The sequence below is a fragment of the Acanthopagrus latus genome, chromosome 13, assembly GCF_904848185.1.
Source record: "Acanthopagrus latus isolate v.2019 chromosome 13, fAcaLat1.1, whole genome shotgun sequence".
Lineage (NCBI taxonomy): Eukaryota > Metazoa > Chordata > Actinopteri > Spariformes > Sparidae > Acanthopagrus > Acanthopagrus latus.
In genome coordinates, this window is record NC_051051.1 from 12118263 (window position 1) to 12141564 (window position 23302).

Consider the following 23302-nt stretch of genomic DNA (forward strand, 5'->3'; position numbering starts at 1 on the left):
GTGTACTTCTCTGCATTTTGTATTTGTAGTTTCGTATCAACAGTCAGCAAAGCTTATACCCATTAGTCCTCTGTGGTTGCACAGGGTTCATTCAATTGTATTGATGCGTGTCTGCAATACCGACAGGAAGTCCAATTCACAACCTGTCACCCATTGATTGCTTATGTAAGTCTGTGCTTGATAATGTTTGTCTGTGCGGCATGTGTCTGTGCATGTGCATCCTATGCAGTGATATGAATAACAGCACGCTGCTGCTCAGAACGACTTCTACATACTGTCAACGCTTCTGCTCTCCCTTTTTTCCCCCATCTTGTTCCAGCTCATCAGTTGCTCATAATGTACTGTGTAGTTGCATTCTCTCTACAGCAGTAGAGGAAATTTAAAAATTTCTGAAGCTTGACAGCTATGACTAGTTGATTTTTTGAATATTCATTATGGCTGTAATCGTTGTAGAGTTAGTCTGAATCTCATTTCCTGCTCTTATGCTTACCCCTCAATTATGAGTGTCCCCTTGCCCCTCAGAATGGAGTTACACTAGGTAGTGGTTAAAATCACAAAACACTTCAAGACCCTCACACATCATACATTTGCACGTCCTGCAGCAATAACAATGTAACGTTAGCTAGCTAACTAATTCTACGGAGACATCCGCAAAGTCATAGATATTTTTAATGTGTGTTACAAAGAAAAGGACGTAATACATTAAAGCGACAGAGAATTCTCCTAAACTTACCCTTGACTTTACCACTCTATCCCGACAAGAGTCAGGACACCCAACCCTAGGTATAAAAGCACAACATGGAGGGGTAGGGCTAAGGAGCGTATTGGGGTTTTGCCGTAGGCTTCTATATTGCGTATGTGACAAATGAACACAAAGCTAACAATGAAAGCGGAGTGAGTGAAGGACAAGGGGCATCGGCAGCGGTTGTAGGTGGAACAAAACCCTCGCTTCACAGCTGCCATGTTACACTCAAAACTCAAAATAGCTGAGCTGGCTGGGTGGTTAACAGTTAACGCAAAAGTCACACACTTTTCCTTGAGGCTTACCACACCCACTCCCACACAGTAGCGTCACATCCAGAAGACTCATTTAAACTCGGGTTATTGGACGCACGAAGGTGTCTCAATCAGACTTTTACCTTAATGTCAATGTTTGTCAGCGGGTAGCCAAGTTGAAACTGGAGTTAAGAGGTTTTTGTTGACTGTAAGGCTCGCGATAATTGAAGCAAGAGGCATATTTCACAAAGCAAACTTGAATAACCACCCAGATTAAATCTTCTGGATAAAGCTAGCTATTACATTTCATCACCGAGCAGGCTTCAAAGTCAGACCCCTATCTCTTTTGTGGTGGGTTTGCATTTGTGATTAGCCTGGCTAGAAGACGGAATAGTTCTGTGTGAGTAACTCGGAGGGCTTCTAAGAAAGAAAAAAGTCAGCGTGTGCGTGTTGGGATAAGGGCTTATTCTGCTGGAAAATCCCCCTCATTTCAGCACTCACTGTTGGCAGGTATGGCTCTGCTCGGGCTGAGGAATGTGTTGAACTGCTTCACTGTTTCTCGGGGCTCCCAGGGTTCCAGTTCAAGAGGAATCTTCTGGCCTGCACTATTGATTCCGGTCCCGATCGCCGCCGATGGTGGATAGGAGCTTCTTATATGCTGCATGTCTTCATTGCCTTGAATGTTCAGATTGTAGGAGCGGCGCTAGTGACATAATGTACAAATTCACAGGGCTGATTACTTATTCCTGAGAAGCGAGCCAAACAGTCTCTACGGTATGCGCTGGACGCCGAACTCTGAAGTAAAGTGAGGACACCCTTCAGCTTTTATGCCAAGTGTTACAGAGTCGGAGCATGACATAAAAGAGTGGGTGTGAGAGTGAGTAATGTGTGAGCGCTCAGATGATTCTAACTAGATTCGGTATTGCCCATAGCCATTTTCGTGTGTGTTTTTGTCCACGTTTTTGTGCATCCAAACATTTGCATAAAGAAATGAGCGAAAGCACAACCTGTTCTTCCTGTTAAGTCTGATGTGTGCTGTCGGCTTTGCTGGTGGAGTAACACCCACTGGTTCACTTCTGCTCCAGAGAACAGCCCAGAGTAGGGCTGTGCCTCAAGGCCATTGTTTGCATGTAATAGTGTTGTACCACTACCAAAAGGCACGTTGCCACGAATGGTGTTGCAATCCCTCTCCGCAATGGAAGGAATTTGATTCCGAAATCTAAGCGCAATTGTCTTTTTTGCTGAAAATGTAGTTTGTTTGTAAACTCCTCATGTCATTAAAACCCATCAAATACACATAGAATTGATACTAATTCACCCAAGCGGTAAAAAAGAGCAGCTTTGTGGTTCTACTCAGACAAGAGAAAATCAGTAGCTGCTTCCTGATACTTAAGAAATGAAATTCATAGGATGCCGTGGGTCGACTTAACTGAGAAACTGAGAGGAGGAAGAGAAACCTGAGGGTCACAGAGAGAGGAAGACGAGCAGCCAAACACAAGCTCATTTCACTGCACTTCACTCTCCAGAGAGCTTATTGACTAAAAGCAGCAGTGTAGAAAAAAACATTTGTATAATTTTTCACAACAGCCGAAGAAGTTGCGTAAAAATGGCATGTCAGCCTCATCAGATATTCCACACAGACATGTTTGGCCAATCAGTAACGTGAACTAATGTGAGTCATTGACGTAAACTAAGCAGTCACTCATTAGCTCACATGTTCCTTTTAGATAATTGGTTTATAATGGAAATTCTGCACAAATACTGTGCCTGTACCTTGTTGATTTCAGTTACAAACCAGGCATTAATTGCATCGACAGGTGCAGGGATATCTTGATAAAGTCCTTAATTTAAATGTTATTGACATTAAAGAGGAGAGCTTAAACTTTTCCCTATATAGTGTAAAAGGATGTTTTTTTTAAAAAAAAAAAAAAAAGAAAAAAAAAAGCTCTCACATGGAAAAAAAAGCACACTGTATTTCTCTGTCAGTTTAAATGTTGAGTCGAAAGAGATTGTATGTGCGTGCGCACGTGCGTGTGTGTGTGTAGGAGAAACAGGGGATGGAGGGGAGGGGTGGTGTTTGACTAGCTCAATAAAAGGAGCCTTTCAGCTGCCCTGGAAACAATTTCCAGCTGAGGGGACATTTATATTAAAGCTCTGCCTCGCCAGCACAGACTGTTCGTGTGTGTGACAGAGCAGCAGGCTAGCAGCAAACTGTCCCCCTCCCCGATACAATTTGGGACGTGGCTGCCCCTTCCAGATCAGCGCTTAAATCTGTCCCTATATTAGAATGTCCTGTCCCTGCACGGCCGGACAACCAGACAGTGTGTTCTGAGGGAATTAAGAGGGTCAGTGTTGAGACTCTTCGGATCCCAGACAGGGCAGCTATGAGCCACGGAGCAGCCATCCAGAGGTCAAGACTCAGAGACTAGATGTTCCAAGTGGATCATCTGGCCTCCAGTCCTCCCACCCTCGCCTTTCAAACCCAGACTTCAGTCGATTAGAGAACGACTTTCTAATGCTTTTCAAAATGTGAGTGAACCGGCGCTACTTGTGACAAATCCTTTTGGTGTCCTGGTGCTGAATTTAAAGACAAACACCCGTGATTGGTGATTCTGAACCTTTCTGCTCAAAGATTTCATGCTAAACCAGCGGTAACAGCACACAACAGACCAAGTCAGAAGTGAGAGACAACCGATAGGTTGTCGCTGAAAGGTTATCGTGATGTCGGAAGTGAAAGCAGGAAACCCATCTGCTGTTTTCGCATCTTCTCCGATTGTATTGTATTGACTCAGACGCACATGGAAAGAGATGTCTGTGGGAAAAGTCAACGAGGAGTAGAGAGGCTGAGGTCACAGAAGAGTTAAAGATAGATGCTCAAGAGGAGACAGCAAGAGACTGAAGTGTGTGTGTGCATGTGTGTCTATGTCTGTGTGTGAATGATGGCAGCATGGAGAGAGGGTATATTTGGCCTTCATGCTGTCTTGCACAAATTTGTCATTGCATGTTGGATGCTATGGAGCACTCCGAGTATGAATATCTCTAATGATCCCAGCAGGGGTTATGTGTGTGTTTCGTGTGTGTGTGTGTGTATGTGTGTTCTTATCTGAAAGAGCTGGCGGTAATGAAGCATTGGACCTTGGACTTGGACTAGAATGATTCAGGGCTTTTTCATCTTTTCCTTTTTTCTCAGTTTCTCATAATGAGGAAGCGTCAGTTTATCTGGAGGGAAGCAGCAGAACTTTGACTTCCACAGAGGACATCAGATATCGACCGATAGTTTGGTTTAATTACACATTTTTGTGAAGTGGCTTCTTTGAGCGAGAGATCGCTTTGGCTAAATATACGGTCATGAGCGAGGCGGCGGCGTTCTCCGACTCTTCTCGGCTAGCGGGTTTGAAAGCTCAGATGTTTGTGGGCGAGTTGGGCGAGTTGGGCTTGCGCGTTTTAGCTAAGTTTAGCTGATTTCTGCTGCACAGAGCAGCTCAGTCGCCTGATCTTGGATCAGTTACAGTTCATAGCTCGGTGTGGTTGAAGGCTTACTTGAACCATTAAGGCTCTGAGATGGCTGGAGCTGTAATCCAGTTTAATTTTTAATGGAAAGGTCGCAGCGTTGCATAAACAGGGCCACATCTGTTAAGCCAGTGTGCCTCACTCGCAAAATGGCCTTACCTTGGAGCTACCTCTACATGCACCTTGTTGTGAATTTGTCATGTTCTACCATATCTCACTTGGGAAGCAATTTTCTTTATTATGCTGTTTAGCTCGGTTGCAAACACCTTAATTATGGTGACGTAACAGGCACCTCTTGGCTGATTATGTCATCTCGATCCTTATTTTTTTTTCTTGCCTTGAGCTTGAACAGTGTTTGTTAAAGATCTTGATTGGGTCCCCAGCCGGCGCACCCCCCCTCCTTCTCTTCCTCCTCCTCCTTGTTGCTGCCCTTCTCTTTCCTGTTGTTGCCTCCACTGTCTCCCCACTGAGGCTGCCTTTTTCCTGTCGCGCAGGACAAACATAACCAGTGGCTCAGATCTCTAACCAGACAACAATGAAAACGCAAAACGAATAGGAAACCCCAGTAGATGCGTATCTGACATACTGAAAACGCAGACAGCCACACACCAAGTTTGTGTCTGCTCAGGTAGCTTATTCAATTCAGTTTTTAGATCCCAGCACGGATCAGTAGAACTGGGGCATCTTGAAGGCTCCAAAGTCCGAGGTGAATTATTGAGATTGTGTTGCAATAGTATATGAACTATCTGTGAAAACCACACCTTCATTTGTGCGGTCGAGTTACCAATGACAAACAGGCTACGTCTGGTTAGGTTTTCAAAATAAAGGCACCAAAGCTTCTTGGTTAGGTTTAGGAAAAGATCACCACTCGCACTCTGTTGATCACCTGGGTAACAGACCTATGAATGAAACCCCTGATCATCCTCTCAATGTAGACTTTGTGCCTCTTTGTTGTTGTTGTCGTTCGAACTGTTCACAAAGATAATCATTGTGGTGTGGTTGCATAAGGTTGAACTTTATTGTATGTTATTATTGTTAAAATGAGCACACTTTGGTGTTTATTATCTAGCTTTATGAGCCTCAGTGTTCTTGTGTACAATACAGCCATTTAGCTCTATGTGTGGCGTTACACATGCTCACTTAAAGACTGAATGAATTGCTTTCCTTGCACGTAAACCTGCATCTATTTCTGCCACCGCATGCAGCTCCATTCCTGAATAGGCCCAGAATATGCTCTGCGTGTGTGTCTACGGTGTGTGTGTGTGTGTGTGTGTGTGTGTGTGTGTGTGGTGGTAATACCCCTGGTTGTTTATGTCCAGTGCCATCTGGTAAATTCCAGCACAGAGGGCATTTTAGCTTGCCAGCAGTCTCTTCTGTGTGCCTCCCTCCCTCCCTCCCTCCCTCTCTCTCTCTCTCTCTCTCTCTCTCTCTCTCTCTCTCTCTCTCTCTCTCGCTCTCTTTCCCTCACACACATACACAAATTCACATGTAGACATATGTACACACACACACACACACACACGCATGCATGCGTTATCACGTGAGTTGTGACTGCAGGGCAGAACTCTTTTCTGAGGGAGGAAAGAAAAATGCAGCGTTGTGGATGTAACTGCTGTTTCCCAGCCATTTCCTCCTCTCCATCGCCGACGCTTATTCTCTCGTGCGTGCTCTCTCACATGTCTGCTTAGCCTTCATTGTGTCTATGGAAATATAAGTATACTGAAAGGTTTTTTTGACAACTCACAAAGCCATGAAGCATTAAATTATACACTGGATCATGACCGATTGTAGTTGAAATCACGTATGTTAACCCAACCAGTAAATACCTGCACAAAGAGGAAAGTCAGCACAGAGCCACAGATTTTAAAGCTGCATCAGTTGATTATTTTAATTGTTGATGACTTTGTTTATTAATTTTCGAGTACACAATGTAAAAAGATATTAAAAATGAAATTATATTAAGCAGATTCAGACAAACAATTCTCACATATTTAGAAGCAAGTGATCTGCATTTTTGCTTAGTAAAACGATTCATCATTATCAAAATAGTTATCTGGAAACTGACTTTTATTAATTACTTCAAGTCTACGACTAATTGGATTTGCCAGAAGAACTGTTTGTTAATTACATTGGTGCCAGCTGAGAATTTTAAAAATGCATGAAATCAATAAAAGTGTAATGAAAAAATTGGTTTAAATATCCGCAACTTTAATTTTCGATGCACTCGTGAAAAACAGGGAGAGGCTTGTTCTCAGAAAGGACAACTGGAAAGGTTACGAATCAAGCTAATCCTGACTGCAGGGCATCACCGACGCACTGCTGAGGGAGACCACCTAGGAAAGAGGGTGGGGGGTTGGAGGAAGAGGGGGAGGCAGAGGTCACTGCGGAGCATGTGGAGAGGGGGGAGAACGGCAAGGGGGATGCTTTACTTGACTCCAGGGCTTTTCACATAGCGGGGGTTCAGGAAAACACAGGGGAGGAAGTCACATTGGTGAGTTACCGCGGGATGGAAGTGAAGGAGAGTGAGAGGAGGGGGAGCAGACAGGGCCGCTGCAGAGCAAATGGTAGGAAGACGATGGTAAAGGACAGGAGGTCTTTTCATCAAAGCCATCATCAGGGATCATCCGCCCTCTGTGTGGTCCCTTCACACCAGCGGCATGCCGACATGTGGCATGTTGGCCTTTTGGGTTTGTGTGTCTGCTGGTGACTGGTTTTTCCCCGGACAGACAGAATAGAGACGAAGAGGCTGGACTTGGCAAATCCTTTTTTTTTTTAATTTTTTTTATTTTGGGAAATGGCACACTGCACAGAAATGAAGATGAAACAAATTCCAGTGCCAATTCAAACTATCAGGGCTGCAACTAACAATTATAGGTAATGTCAATGAATCCATTGATTCTTTTCCTTCAGTCAGTCAGTTAGTTGTTTGTTGGGCTGGATTAAAAAGATATATAAAAATCAGTTTTCTGAATCAAATTGATCTTCATTTGAATGATCTGACTTTGATCTTTTTCTCTGGATACAAGTCAGGTTAAAAAAATTACCACCCGACAAGCGTCAAATGCGGGAATCTTTCAGTTTGGCAAGAAAATCTCTGAGGACTATTCTCCACGCTAATGAATAAATGTAACACGATTATGAACTGAGCTGAGCGTTTCTACTGAATTTGGTGTGATTTGTGAACAGGCTGCTTCTGTCTCATGCTGAGTTTCACACACGCAACACAGGGACAGTGAATTCACGATGCATTCAAGCGCACCTCCTGAACTCAGAAAGCTATACTTGAATGACCACAAAGGTTGTTAAAAACAGTACTGGTCTCTTTTTTTTTTTTCTTTCTTATTTTCTTTTTTTTTAGAATACAGCCATCATTACTTTCTTGTTCTTTCACCATGGCACTTTGAATAACGCGGTGCTAAAAGCCAGAGTAATACCCCATTCATTTTTTCCACATACGCAAATTCAAACCACAAATCTCTGAAACGGTTTGATTCAGTTATTAATGCAAACGTTATTACTTTGGGTAATTCACCAGGGTGCCTGGTACAATTGAATTATTAGTTCCCTCAGAATTTCTTTCAAATCCGAGCAGAAGAGGTACTGTAATTGAATTATACCTCACATAATAAATATTGAATCAAACTGACTCAAATCGGATAAGCCAGATAGGGTCTCAGAAAATGGTTTAAAAGTAAGTCTGTGTTTCGGAAGCCCAGTGATGTCCTCAAATGTCTTGTTTCACTCACGACCCAAAGACATTCCGCTCACTGTCATAGAGGACCAGATAATATTCACGTTTACGAAGCTGGAAACCGATCGGAATCATCAAACTCAAAATGACGAGTCAATTATCAAACGAGCTGGTGATTCATGTAGGAGTTGGCAACCAGCTCTGAAAAATACCTAAAATGTTCTGCTTCCAGTCAACGATCACATGTACCTTAGAGACAACAAAGAGAGAGGACCTGACACTGCTAGTTATCATGGACATCATGTGACTAAACTGGGCTGTTAAACAGGAGTGAACATCTGAAAAGAGCAATTGAGGTCATATTGTGAGAAGACGGCTGGTTTGTAAGACGTATTGTTGGACCGCGTCAGAAGGGAAAAGTATTTGAGGGTCGTCTTAAGTGGCCACATTAAAGGGGAACATGAACACCCGTCCGTCGTAGAGAGGGAAGACAAGACATGGACTGTCTCGTTGCAGTGTGAAAAAGATGTTGTTGTTGAATGTTGGATTCACGTTGTCGGAGGATTACAGAAACTGGGGTGCTGCAGCTTTCACCCAGACAAGTTTTTAAAATAGCTGCAGCTTATCTTTGCTTCGTCACTGGTTGTATCTGGGAAGCAGGGCGATGTTATTGGCTGATAAACTGGGGTGTAAATCACCACGCTAGCAAACACCCTTATCAGCTCTGAAGGTGCTGTTCCTTTTGCTACCCTAATGGCTTCCAGGCAAACCAGGGCAAACATCATCTCACTTCCTGTATCGCATGTTTGGTTTTTTTTCACATGCATATTTCAGTACTAAGCACCTCATTGTCCCGTTCTCTGTCTCATCCCTTACCTTGTGTTTCACTGGGAGAGAGGGACAGGCGGTCTAGACGCTGACAGAGGCATGAGGGGAGAATCGATTGAAGCGTGCAAGAGCAATTTCACGTCTCGGCCCACAGCTTCAAAAGCGGCCCGCACCCCATCCCCAGCAGGCGGTTTGAGGGTGCACACAAATATCTATGTGTGTGCAAAATGTGTGCGACTATAAAACGCCAAATAGTTAGCGGATGACCACGGGACACAGTGTGGATGTCACCTTCACGCTTCCTCTTCTCGCCCGCCTCGCTCTGACCTTCACCGCTCACTGTCTGTCTCCGTTCCCTCTTGTGCTCTCTCATTTCCTCCCTCGGTCCCTCGGGCGCGCCTCCAAAAGTGTCAGCGTTTCCTCTCGTCCTCCTATAGCATCAGACCTCGTCATCGCTATCATGGCATCTGTACAGCATCAGCACTCTTGTAGACTCTGAATCCCTTGTTTCTGTTGGTTACCGCTGCTTGTTATTTGTTTTTGGCCGTTTTTTTTTCCGTCTTTTCTGTCATTCCGCGCCGCTACGTCTTTTCCTGTCTTATGTTTCGTTTCTCTCTCTGACAGTATTTCTCAGTTTCCCCACTTTATTGATCTTTTTCTTGTTGTCTCGCACGGTGTCCTTACTCCTTGTGCTGACTCTATAAAGATGTGGAAAAGGTGGGGCTGTACTTTTGACTTACGTTTGGAGCAGGCCTCACTCAGTAAGGTTTCAGATCCCAGCTTCTAGCTAGTTTGTTTGTGTTAGTCTCAGTAATATCCTTACATTGGTAGTGAGGGGTTTGCAGATGTTAGGATGCCAAAAAAAAAGGACTTGCAACAACATCTGCAACAACAGATATTTTGGCCCACATTAACACACGATTACCTTTAAACTTGTTGGCCCTTGCTCATTCACAAATTCCGTAGGTAAGGAGCCACATTACCATTAATTTGGAGTCATTTTTCAAGTAAGGCAGATCCACTTATCAGGCTGCAACCAACAGCCAGCTAGCTTAGCTTAGCTCAAACCGGAAATGGGGGAACAGCTTACCTGGGTCTGTTTCAAGTTAAAAGTGCAATACGCAGTATCTATGTGAAACATTTTAATTGTTTCACTTAAAACCAGTGCAGTTAAAGGCACATCTTCAAGCCCTGTTGTAAAGGAGATGCAAATCCCTGTGGTACTGAGCTGAAGTGCCATTGAAAACCAAGTCAAGTCAAGCCAGCACATGTGCATGGAAAAAGGCCATGAAAGAGATATCGGTCTTCTCATCTAATTCTCAACCAGGAAACAAATAAGGGTATCTCCTGAAAAGTGACACTGCCTCTCGGATGCTGGAGTTACCGCTCAGGAATCAGGAAATCCAAACACCGTGGTCCACACGCAGTGTCCCATCAGTGTGCGGGCTGCCTGTGGGCAATTCACAGTAATTTCCCTTAGTGTTTTTGGCATGGCTTACGTTTTGCATGTAAATCTCTTTGGCCCTGGGGTTGTGAACAGCCATTTTGAAGTGCAAGACAGGGAGTTTAGGGAGTGGCAGGAGGCAGCAGTACGACGTAAACCTGCTGCAACCTCTTGTGACAGCTCTGATCGCACAGAGGAAGCAACGAGGAGAACGTCTGATCAAAGGCACCTGCCTGGCATCTGTCAGGAGAGAAGGAATGCAGCCCTGGGTGCGAGTGTGTGTGTGTGTGTGTGTGTGTGTGTGTGTGTGTGTGTGTGTGTGTGTGTGTGTGTGTGTGTGTGTTTGGCAAGGTGAAGTTTCAGTGAAGACGCCGGGAGGGGAGATGACAACATGAAAGGGAGCTCTACCTGTTTCTGGAGCGAGGAGAAGCAGCTGACGGATTAAAGGGTTATCTGTTTGTAAAACGAGGAGAAGGGGTGGTGAGGAGAGAGGACAGGGAGCAGAGAGCTGTCAGGTACTGTGCCAGCTGGAGCACAGGAAACAGCTGATCATGCTCATGACAGGACGGAGAGAGGGAGCGAAAAGGGGAGCCGGGCGGATTCTGGCTGTGACGAGGACATCAGCGTATCAAAGGACGGGCCTGTTTGAATGACAGTACAAAAAGACAGGCGCCTGAGGAGAAATGAGAGGTATGAGGGGGCAAGTCAATAATGAGACATGTGACTGATAGTCGTTACAGCAACTAAAAGGTGACAGAAGATTTGCTGCTTATTCTCTGCCTGATCCAAAGCCCAGAGTTAGAACTGCAGCATGGGAATAAAGATGTTCATAGCTGCAAGACTAAAATGAAAGGGTCGGAGTTCAAGTAAGATGAAGAAGACGTTAAGGTATATAAAAAAAAAAAAAAGAGTTTTCCTCATAATTATAGCATGGATTATGAGTTTGCAGAAGAGCCGTAAGTGGAGCCACAGGATGTTTGGTGCTGTTGTAAAAGACACAGATGTTCCCGAGGAGGAACTGTAATGTAGCCATTAGCTGCCTCTGCCGCAAGAAGCCGGCGTGATGCACCACAAAGTGCATCTGATAAAGGTCTGTGTTGTTAGCTCTTACAGTAGACACTCTATTTAATGATTAATGGCGTTTGTAGACTTCAACAGGAAGAAGGCCTGTGTTGTATGGCCTCTCAACAGGCCGCTCACTTCATACACAAAGAGAGGCAGAAAAAAAAAACTCAATGGGCGTTTGATCTCAGGCCAGAAGGGGTCACATGTGTGGCCTCAGAAGTTGTAAAAGTCAACCACGAGCCCCCAGGAAGTTTACCGGGCTTTGAGGACGATTTGACACAGTTGCCAAACTGTGTAATTACGACGTCACTTGATGCATGCTGGAAAACACCGTTCATCAGCTTCTGCTATGAAAGAAGCAAAGATTCGTTTCACTATCAGAATTTGATCCATTCAGGCCGTTGACGTAGCAGAGTGTCACGGTTCAATCGGTTAGCTGAGGGCTGAAGCAGAAGTCTCTAGTGACACGGAGCAGCTTTCACAGGAATAATCGAATTAGGTTCATCGTTGACCACCTAAATATTACAAGCTATAGATCATTATATTGACATAGAAAATAGATGTAAGTAAACTGATATTTATTTAAACAACCATCAGAGTAATATTATTATTCAGTTGGAGTTTCTTGACCCCTGGCCAATGGTGGTCCAATATACGATCTCTTTTAGCTCTGTATTGGGTCGCTACCATCTCCTGATGGTAAAACCTGGTTCTGATTGAGCGGTGAGATTGAACCTAAACCATAACGAAACGAGATGTCGGTGAACAGCTGAACAATGATCTGATAGTGTGATAATTCTCTGTAGGTTAACTATGAGCAAGACCTTTTTAGATTGTTTTGAACCTTGATATATTGTTAATATAGAAGTATCCATTATAGCCACTTTAGCTCATAGATGTACCACACACTGCATGTTTGCTTGCTTGTTAACCTGTTCTTCTTAACAGATCGCCCAAAAATGCAGCCGGGTTCCCAACATAAAACTCAAAATTGCTTCTATAAAAAAGTATTGTGTGTTCCCTCCCTTTCATCCTTCATATTAGTGTAATGTCATTATGGTTTTTGCTTTTTGGAGTTTCTTGAATCCAGCCCTTCATCTCCCCAGCCTCTTAGGATAAAAGTGAAATCCGCGGTTACACTGTAGTAGAGTTAAATGATTACCGCGAGTGTGATACATGGAGATAAGGCCTTATTTTTGTGCCGTGGCGATTATTCAGGCATGGCTGCTACGCCTGAATGAATGCAGCAGCTAAAACGCCAGCCTCAGGTTATTTGCATTTTCTTCAGCAGGCACAAAAAAACACATTATCCTATCTGCTGTTTAAGAAAAGACCAGTTGTTTGCCGGTTAGACACATGATAAAACTTAATCACTCTCTCATTAAAGTAGATATTTCACGCTTCTGCCGCGTATGAACTTGCTGGCAAAAAAAAAAAGTTAAGAAATACTTAGCAGTGAAGTGAATTTAGCAGAAATGTACGATGCAACAAAAAAAAAAAAAAAAGAAGAACTCCCTGTGACCACACTAGACCAGCTCACTGAAACATCCTGTGCACTGCTGAACATGTATAAAAATACGGGACAGGACGGCACAGATGACGAACTAACACACTGATTTGTGGAAACATTGTCATGGCAACCGGCAGTGTCGGACTAAATCTTGAGCGGTCACATTGCCCAGCCGGGGCTTCCCGTTTGCTGGTGTAACAGCAAAAAAAAAAAAAAAAAAGACAATTTGTCTCAAGGTGAAACATCTAGAGAACAGTTAGTTTGACTCATCATGTGGTGTCTGCAACCATAAGGAAGACCTCACTTGTTGTCGGAGTTTTTATGTTTGTTGAATGGTCTTCCTTCAACCTTTGTCCTCATAACTTTCACCTGTTCTCTCTCTATTGCACGGAAACAAACTAACGCCAACTGTTTTGCACAGGGTGCGTACTTTGTATGTACTAGCTATCAGTTAAGTAGTTCAAAACAAACCCTGACACACTAGCCCTATATAGATAAGTGCCCTATGAAGATAATTAAAAAGTTAATTATAAGTGTATATCAGCTGGGTCAAGGCCCTGCTGTTCATTTCCACCTCTTCACCGCAGTGAAAAGGTCTGTTATTGTTACTGTTGGATACAAGGGACGCTGATGTATTTTTACACCTAAGTTCTATTCGAACAGTGCACAAAGTTATCCTAACTTTACTTAAAAGAAATGTCATCATCGACACATAAGCATGCATCGCCCACACTTTTGTAAAGTTAGAAAATTTTGAGGCTTTACGTTTGCTGCTCGCTTTCATCCTGAAAAAATAATATAGGTTTATCCAAATCTTTGGGAAACATTGGGAACATATATACACACATTTTTGTTCCTTTCCAGGACAAAAATAGCCAGTTAGGTAAAAAATAAATATCAAAGAGAGCAAGAAAAGTATCAAATTAAGTTCTAGAGAGTACCCAAAAACACATTTTTGTAATGCGCTCCCCCCCAAACACAGTTAGACACACATACACTCAGAGACGCTGAGATTACAAATCCTCGCCTTAGGCGTTGTTTCTTGTATCGCACTATCATCAGTCAGCCGCTGATGCATAACGACTCTCTCTCTCTCTGTGTGCGCATAATAGAAGGAACTCGCACAAACAGAGAAACTCTATTTATAATATTGTATGAAATGTGTTGAACTCAAAATGAGGCTATTTGACAAATCAAAAGACTTTATTTTCCTGTGAGCTTGCTCGCTATTGTAAGACCCGAGGAAGTGAAGCTGCAGCCTCTGATACAGCCCTGCCAATCCATCACAGCGATCCTCTGAAAAACACCCTTTTCAGTGTGTTTTTAATTAAAGAAAAACAATGGCTCCCTGATAGAATTTGTGTGCTAATGGGGGATAATAATTGCAGTAACCCCTTGTGGGTTTGCAACATCACTAAGAGCACGAAATGCTGCTTTTATTGACTCAGTTTTGACTAATTAAAAAACGGGACGCGAGTGTTTCAGGCTGCTCTTTTCCTTCTTTTCGGTCGGTTCGCAGTTTGTCCAATAAGCTGCAGCGCTGCCTATTTTATCTCTCCTATCTTGAAGCTGTTAGTATTCATTTAAATTTGTTGACAGCCAGGCAGCAGTGCCAGGAAGAAAAGTGCCTACAAATTACTATCAGTAAAAATCAGCGACGGATCATTCATGTGGGACTTGGTGTGCTCTCAAAGTGCTGTGCTGCTGCATTCTTGAGTTTACAGTCGAATTTCCTTCAGGTTTAATGGGGAAGTCAAAGCAGGCTGGGCCACCGCTGGATCCAGCTGGCTTGTTTTAAGCAGACCCGGGTCGGGCTAATCACCCACCTCCACTCCTAAATTCATTCATACAGCGAGGAATCCACCCTGACAGCAGCGGCGAACCTTACTGCGCAGACTACCTATAAAGCCGCTCTAATATATTCCCAGAGGAAGGCTTCCCACTCTGTAATTTGTTGACTGCTGCAGAGGGTCTGAAGAGCAGCAATACTCTTTAATGCACTTATAAACACAAGTGCACGTAAACACACACGCGTACACACACACACGTGCGCATAAGTGCCTTGAGAAAGAGTTTGAGAGCGCTGCTCGGGGAGGAATAATTATAGATGGCATTGAATTTCCTGCTCTCCACCGTGTGCAAGCGGTGTTTAGCCGAGAGGGTTTGCTTACTTCACATGTTTACACCATGGCACTGCTTGGCAGCGGGGTCACATTATTGTAGTGTGTCTGAATGCCTTGTCTGCAGTAGAGGCTTGACGGGCACGGAAGCCGTGTCACCAGTTTCACGCAGATCTGGTCCTATATTCATATTCCAGACGTAGCCGAGAATAGAAGTGGCTGCACCGGGATGTTCTCAGCATTCTGATACCAGAGCTTACAAATACTTTCACATACTCACATCGGAGGTGGGGGGAAGTGGCACGCTCACGATGTTGAAGCTGCATGAGACTTACTGTAGGCGAGGATGTGTTGTTTGCACTTGCAAATAACTGATACGTGTACTGTATGTTTATGCATGAATGTGTGATGCACTGCCCCCCTCCCAGTACCTGGAGTCATTGTGTTTGTTAGAGAATAGATGGTAATCGAATATACTTCCTTGAACCGGCTTTGAAACCTCATTACCAGCCCCTCCGCGGAGGAGAATCCAGGGGAGAAGGCACGGCGAGGGGAGGGGGGAGGGGCAGGGAGAGTGGATGAAAGAAAGCCTTGATCCAGTTAAAATCAGAAAAATAAGAAAAAAAAAACGTACAGGAAAAGCTCACCTGTGGGGTGACACATAAAAGAAACAAACAACAGGAACACCATTTTAACAGCCAAATCGTCGTGGATGTGCAGGTATTTTAAACGCCACTAAAAATAGGCGTTGGACTTTTTCACGTTGCCACTTCTGTTTTTGATGACAGAGGTTGCTAAGGAGTGAGACGTGTCTTCTTTCTGATCTCCGTTGAGAGTCGCACTCGCACGGTGCAGAGCCCTAACAACGGCTGCCTCTTCAGTGTCTTTTTCTCCGGGTCCCTCTTTCAAACTCGGCGCCGACTGAACCATGATGAGGAGGATGGAAAATTACCCAGCGGCCTCAGCGGCCAACCCACATCTTAGCATCGCACCAGAAAAGGGGCTTAAATGAGCGTATCCTCCCGGGTGTATGGGTAGATACCTGTGTGACTACTGCAGAGTCATTTGATGCAGTGTGGAGTGAATGCCACACTGGAGGTAAAAGCCAGATGTTAGCAGGTGATAGTGGGTTTTGTACCTGTGTGTATGTGTCCAAGGACAGCGCCGATGTTACTGGACATTGACTCTGCACGTCCCTGAACTCAGCTGGAGGAGATTTAACGTGAATTTGTTCATATGTTTCCGCTGCATCATCAAATTACTTTGACATTCAGAATGATCTGAAAACCACAGTGACAACACACATCTTTAGAAGACGACATGCCTCATATTTTACCGTTAAAAAAAAAAAAAAAAAAAAATCAGCGGTGGAACATTTACTGTATAGATGTATTTACTGGTCCCTGGGTTTGTGTTTTGATGATGACTACGTAGGCCATAGAATATGATTTTGCGGCTTCTGCATCCATTATCTCTCTTTATTGCGTAGAGAGAGAGCGTGAGAGAGCAAAGGTGGACAGAAGTGGGGAGAGAGGTAAATAAAGACGCTGACGATAAGAGGAGAAAAGCTGAATTAACCTTATTTAATTGAAGCGAGCTTGGTGCCTCTTGTTATTCTGGCCTTGTACATTCCTCCACTGTACAGTGTGCAGAGCGAGAGATTGACAGAGTTTGGGGGGGGGAGACAGAAACAGACAGGAGGAGAGGAGAAGGGAGGGAGGGGACGCAGAGACTGCTGCAAGGAGAGGAAGACAATATGATGTGACACGGTGGGAAATGGGGGGGGTGTGGGAGGAAGAGGGGGGAGTAGAGCTATCTTGTAGGAGTTATCAGGTTAAGCCACCCACCAGTGGCTGTCACCATGGTGACACCATGGTAACGACCAGGTGTTCAACCAGGAAGGAGCACGACCTTGCTTATGTAAAGGCACTTCCTCTGTGTGCCGCTTCCTCATTATTTCTGTCTCGTTTCAGAGTCGTTCTCAGGGATGATTCGTCCTCAGGCTGCATGCATGTAGAAAACAAAAACAAATCAAAATACAACCAGCAGATGTAATACAGAGTTTCTCATTCAGTTGTCGGCCACCATCTTCCTGCTGCTGCTACGATCCGCATCTCGTCTGGACAGTTTAAACTTGAGCTGCAGCAGTTTATTTTGCTGGTGTTAATCAGGTTTTTTTTTTTATAAGAACTGCACACATATGTAGGAGTAGTTGTGTGACTGTACACGCCTGGCTGCATGTGTTTACATACAGAGTAGTACACAAACTCATGGTTCAGATTTCAGTCATGGATTGGTTCTTCCTCTTTCGGGGTTTTTTTTTTGTTTGTTTTTTTTTTTCAGTTTTAGCCCCACTTCCTACATTACTTTATGCTGTTTCCAAGGTTCATTATAAGATCATAGGTCGGCTCAATTTATGCGAAATATGAAGTACAAAATCCCCTCTGCTCCCATGGTCTTTCAAACGGACTGTCTTTTAAACTCCATTCTGAAAGCGTGTTAACATTTTTTTGAATCAATTCTGTTCAGTTCAAATCACCATATGTGTCCCCCGAGGGGCAATTGCAGAGGCATGTAGAGCAGCACATATAACATACAACAGGGTTTATTTTCAATAGGTAAAAATAGAAACACATACATGCACCACTGCAGATTTAGAATTGTTTGTGTGGCAAAGAACACAACTTTACTAATGTGATCTTAATAATAGTGCAATAAGAGTGTTAATCCGCGGTACACATGTGTGCTGAACTGTGGGGAGAGATCCACACGGATCAGGGGTCAGCTATGTCCATTACATGGCTAATACAGAGTGCTTTTATGGCCTGGAGTATTCTGCTTCTACATCAGGAAATCAGTCCATCTGATCTCTTAGAAGCAGCTTTGCTTGTATATATGAACAGTATGTTTATGGGGTGGATGATCGGGTCAGTGTATGTGCATGTGTGTTTTTGGTTTTTTTTTTGATATAAGCATGTGTGTGTTTATGCCTCTGTATGACTCCTCCATTCTTAAAACTATAAGCTGATTTGGTAACGTGCTTACAGAGATATCTGTTTCAATCCACTGGTGTTAGCTCTGTTACATCACTGCAGCCGGCTCTGTGTGCGAGTATGTGTGTATACTTACACTCGTGTGTGTGTGTGTGTGTGTGTGTGTGTGTGTGGGTCAGCAGAGTGGGTTCAGTCGGGGGGTGCAGAGGGTCAGCAGACGCTGGGCACATGGAAATACACTGGGAACAATGACACGCACGTGCTTGTGCCATGCGCGCACTGCGGGCAAAACACACAAGCACTGTGAGCAAAAGCAAACACACACACACACAGACCACAGATCTTTTCTCTGGCTCTTAAAGGCAAACCGTACCACCGCTTAACACACATCACGAGATAAAAACTCTGTTCTGCATCCCAGTGCCGGGCAATCGATGTGCAAATTAAGGCCACTCCAGTTTTGTGTCACGCAATCAAATGTAGAAGGTGAACTTTTTTTTTTTTCTATTTTTTTTTTTTTTACCATCTTTTTATCTGTGTGAAATGACAGTGCCATCCTGGACTAAGAAAGTAGCACAGTACATTAAAATGTGAAGACATGTTGCGATTGTTGGGGTGATTTTTGTTTGGATTTTTTTGTTAGAACAATACACAAAATGGTTTAAGCCGAGTCAGACAGCATTGATACTCTTGCAGTTTGTGTTGTTTGGCCTTTAAGCATGTCCTTGTTTATCGTCCTTTCACAGTAGTTTAAAAATATTTGATTTGTACAGCAGGAGTCAGGACCCTTCACAACATGTAGTGGGTGGAATGGCAAGGAATCATTATAACAGTCCACTGACCACAAGCTCTCACTGAGGATTTTGCAAAGTTTTTTGTGAAAAAATGCAGCCGGTTTCTGATAACTTTCTGATCATTTTCTTGTTTGGTACAGGAATATGCAAGAAAGTTGTCGCATTTTCCTGTTGCCACCTTAGAAATCTTGTTTAAGCAGCAATATTACCACCTGCAGTACTGTCACAACATTGAAATGGAGGTGTTTGGTCAAACATATTTTGATATTTCTGGTCTGGCTCATTAACTGCTCAGTTTTATTGGCGGTGTGTGAGCCGTGGCTTCGCAGGTAAACATGCTGATCTCTCAGGCTATTCTCCCTGTGTGCTGCTGGACCTCCTGGGGTCAATCATCCTCCAGAGCCGCCCTCTGCAACTGCAGTTTCACTGAGCTGGTTGGCTACAGCAGGGGGGTTAAATGGCAGAGCAGCGGCAGGGCAGCCCACTTCCACCATCCAGCATGTATGCTGTGGTGGATGGGCAACTGGCACATAATCCGCCGCATTAGCTCTGCCGCTCTAAAAGTACGGAAAAAAAAAAAGTGTTGCTTTTTTTTGTTTGTTTGTTTCACATCTGTAAACAAATAGCGAAATTTGGATTCTCAGTTGAATATCAAATGAACGAATGATACACGGACCGTTGCAGCTCTATAAATTCACTTACAGGCCCACTTCTGTTCAGGAAATGAACACTAAAAAATGCAAAACAAGACATTTGTATGGTGCCTCTTTATTTCCAGCTGAAGACAAAACTTTTATTGTAATCTCATGGATAATATCATAAGATAAAGCATATGTTCAGACAAAAAGAAAAGAGCCAAGCAGTGATGGCAAAGATGAGAGGGGTGACAAACTGCCAGTAAAGCGATAGAATGTGGAACCGACAAAGAAACGGACATTCAGAGAAATGAAAGAAAAGTGAGGAGGAAGTTGGAGCGACAGATGGGAGTTAATCCTGCGGAAGGAGGCTCCTCAGGGTCGTCATATCCTTCTCCTGTTTCCTATTAAAAATGACATTAACTTGAACCTTTGTGCTTTCCCGACTTGACTGCGTTTAACGCGACACGTGGGACAGTTGTTTGTGTCACGTTCCATTTGATGTGCGTTTCTCATACACTGTCCTAATGTACCTGTGTTGATGTTGTTTTTTCCCCCTGTGTTGCAGATAAACCTGCGGCTTATTTTAGTCAGCGGGAAGACGAAAGAATTCCTTTTCTCTCCCAACGACTCGGCAGCAGACATCGCCAAACACGTGTATGACAACTGGCCGATGGGTGAGTAGCTCGAGTTCGTTACCTCAGTGACTGTAAGAAGACTCTTGTCACTCTTATTTCTTAATTTTGATAACTCACTGCGAGGGGTTGCAGTGATGAACCCACAGTATCGCCCAACTCTGAGCTCCGTGGAACTTTTAAGCCTGTTTTATCTGATTGTTTTGGCGTCCAGTTAAAGCTCTGTTTGAAGCTGCCGCCTTAGCCTGTTCTTCTGCTTCGTAGTGGCCAAGGGTGGACAAAAGATGGAGATCTTTTATTTAACTAAAAGTAGCAGTACAGCTGTAAAGTAAAAATACTCCCATCATAAGTAAAAGTCCTGCATATAAAAGTCAAAGTATTCTGACATTATTGCCAGCAGGATGTACTTGAAAAATTCAGATGAATGCAGAGTGGTTCTGTTGTGATTGTTATTATATACACTCTTGAGATATTCTTATTTACATTGGTCTCTAGGTGGAGTCTGTGGTTGCATAGTCAGCCAACAGTTTGTTGAACATTGGGGATGTTGATTACTTAATCATTCATTTTTTGCTATCATTATGTTGCAACGCCCAGGTAAACATTTGAATTACGTAACTAACAAAACAAAAATCAATCATTAAAATATGAACAAACAAAAATTTGCATCGATCATGCTTGGGCAGATTTCAGGAAGTTTCGACTTACCGTTTCCTAAGATGTGTTCATCTGAAATGACTCAGAATCGGAAACCGGTTTATTGCCAAGCACAGCAGGTGTTCACATGCAAGTAGCTTGCCATGGCGCTGTGGTGCATTGTAGAGACGGGAGATAACATACAGTCATAATATCCCGAAAAATGAAACAAGAGTCTGTGCAAAACTTTTCTAATTTTCAAGGACTACTTTTTTTGCCTACAGGTTATTTAATACATACATTTCCCAAGAAAGGCACTCGAGATGCACTGTACGGTAGCTGCTGCGATGATGTCCGCTGTATTCAGATGTGTCTAAGGCAGAAGAACTGACACCTGGCTGCCTTACTGAAACCTTGTTTACATTTCAGCACACGTGCATTACGTATGAGGAGCTGTCTGATTAAAATGTAATTTCGGGTGAGAGGTCCTGGCGCTAATAGGACTAGCACATCTGCTTCTCATCAACTGCTAAATGTAAACGTTCACCAGATTTTCATACGAGGGGTCGGGGATATTCCTGCTTCTACTGTTTTTCCCACATTCTGCATATAGATAGCGCAGAACCGTTGTGGTGATATTTTGTTTTAATTCGCACTGCATGAGCGCAGCTGTGGCGAGTTTGCACGTGAAGCGATGGCTAATAATTTAGCTGCTCATGCTTATGAAATCCATGCTATCTTACTTATCATGGCTGTGTTTTCACAACAAAGACATAGACGGCTGTGGAGTGAGATCGCGTTCAAACACACCGATAATTGCACCCATCTTTTGGCGTTGGGGAAGCAGGGCGCAGTCCTCCTTTCAGCCTGATTATCACTGCATCCAGGAATGCGGGATCGCAGTACAGCCGCCTCCCTCTGTGTAACACACCCACTCCCTAACTGCTGCTGCACCAGCGTTGCATTTCATTTGATACTGCCGACCTCACGCCACCTTCAAATCGGAACAGACTGTAGCCTTTTCCCACGGTTGCCGGGAATGGAGTCCGGTTTAGGGGAAGCCCACAGCGCATCAAAATCTATAAATTACCCTGATGGATTCAGATTCCCCGTGACAAGCGGAGCTTTTCTTCCAGGCCTCTCAGTTTTGGAAGCACCCTGTGTTCCTCCCAGACAACAGATCTGAACCCTGCGGGACCCTGAGCCGGCACTCAGTCAGCACCAACACCCTCCGCTTAGCCGGAGACAAACATCTGGTGGCCAGACTCCGCTGCCGTGCAACTCGCCCCGCTGTTTTCTCTCTTTATTTAATGCCTTCACTTTTTGTTTTCAGCTCTTCCCATGCCACACCTAGTGTTCTTATGCCCCGAGTCGTTCTCACATTCTCTAGTGCATCCCGCAAAGCCCACATAATATACATTCTCCATATAACGATCGAAAATAAAGGCCCTGAATGTCTTAAAATACCTCCAGTGTGGTTGTTGGTGGTCCTTTTATTCCCCCCCCATTGCATGACTTGATTTCTTTTCACTGCACTGTATACAGCGAATTATATAGCTGTACTTTAAAACCCAAAGCTTTTCATCATATTTGCTCTGCCATACTTGAACAATCAAATTCATTGTGTGAAACTGGGTTTTTTTTTTTGTTGTTTTTTTTCAAAGGCTGTTGTGAAATGTGGCTATTCAACCTGCACGTTCTCAAAAATAGATTATATAATAGAAGCTGATTGTTAAGTTTTGTAGGAAAAAAAGATCAAATAATGTGGGAATCGTTTTTGGAGAACAATGGAGGACGAATAATAAAGGATAAGCGGGGAAATGAAAATAAACGATGCTTCTGCCTTCGTGTTTGTTATTCTCTTTACATCTCTTTTCCGTCTGCCCCCTTTTTTTTTTTTCTTTCAGACTGGGAGGAAGAGCAGGTCAGCAGTCCTAACATCCTGAGGCTGATCTACCAGGGCCGCTTTCTGCACGGCAACGTAACACTAGGAGGTGAGAAAACACCGGGGGTGAAAAAAAAATAAAAAAAGTGCGCCTCCCCTGCCTCATAGTCATGCACGCGAAGTCACAGCGGTGTGTTGCTGGAAAGTTCTTTGCTGTTCTCATCCCCTTTTTTCCTGAGCCGCAGAACAGAGGTACCTCAGTGCTCCGGACAAGCCTGGGCTTTGAGGGAGAGAGAGAGGGAGGAGAGAGGAAATGCTGAAAAAGAGGGGAAAGGGACTGGTCAGGAAAGGGGCAAGACTGGTGTTAAGAGTAGACCTCGAGCAGCACAATATAGAGGCAGAAACTGGGGAGGAGGGGGTTGAACGGGCGAAGAGAGAAAGAGGACGTCTTATTTTGACGCGGCCCTCCTCGCTTCTCGCTGGCTTTTAGGCTTTTTGGTCTACTTAACCCAATTTTATTTATTTATTTATTTTTTTCTATTCGACTGTCGTTTTGTGTT

The 23302-nt window shown here is 43.9% G+C and overlaps 1 protein-coding gene across 1 annotated transcript in view; it reads left to right on the forward strand.

Moving 5' to 3' along the window:
- The window catches only part of ubl3a (ubiquitin-like 3a), a 34154-nt gene that overhangs the window by 5668 nt on the left and 5184 nt on the right, over positions 1-23302 (forward strand). The window contains exons 2-3 of the mRNA XM_037119179.1: positions 20155-20263; positions 22765-22851. Of these exons, the coding sequence (XP_036975074.1) occupies positions 20155-20263; positions 22765-22851 (196 nt within the window). The remainder of the gene's footprint in view (positions 1-20154; positions 20264-22764; positions 22852-23302) is intronic.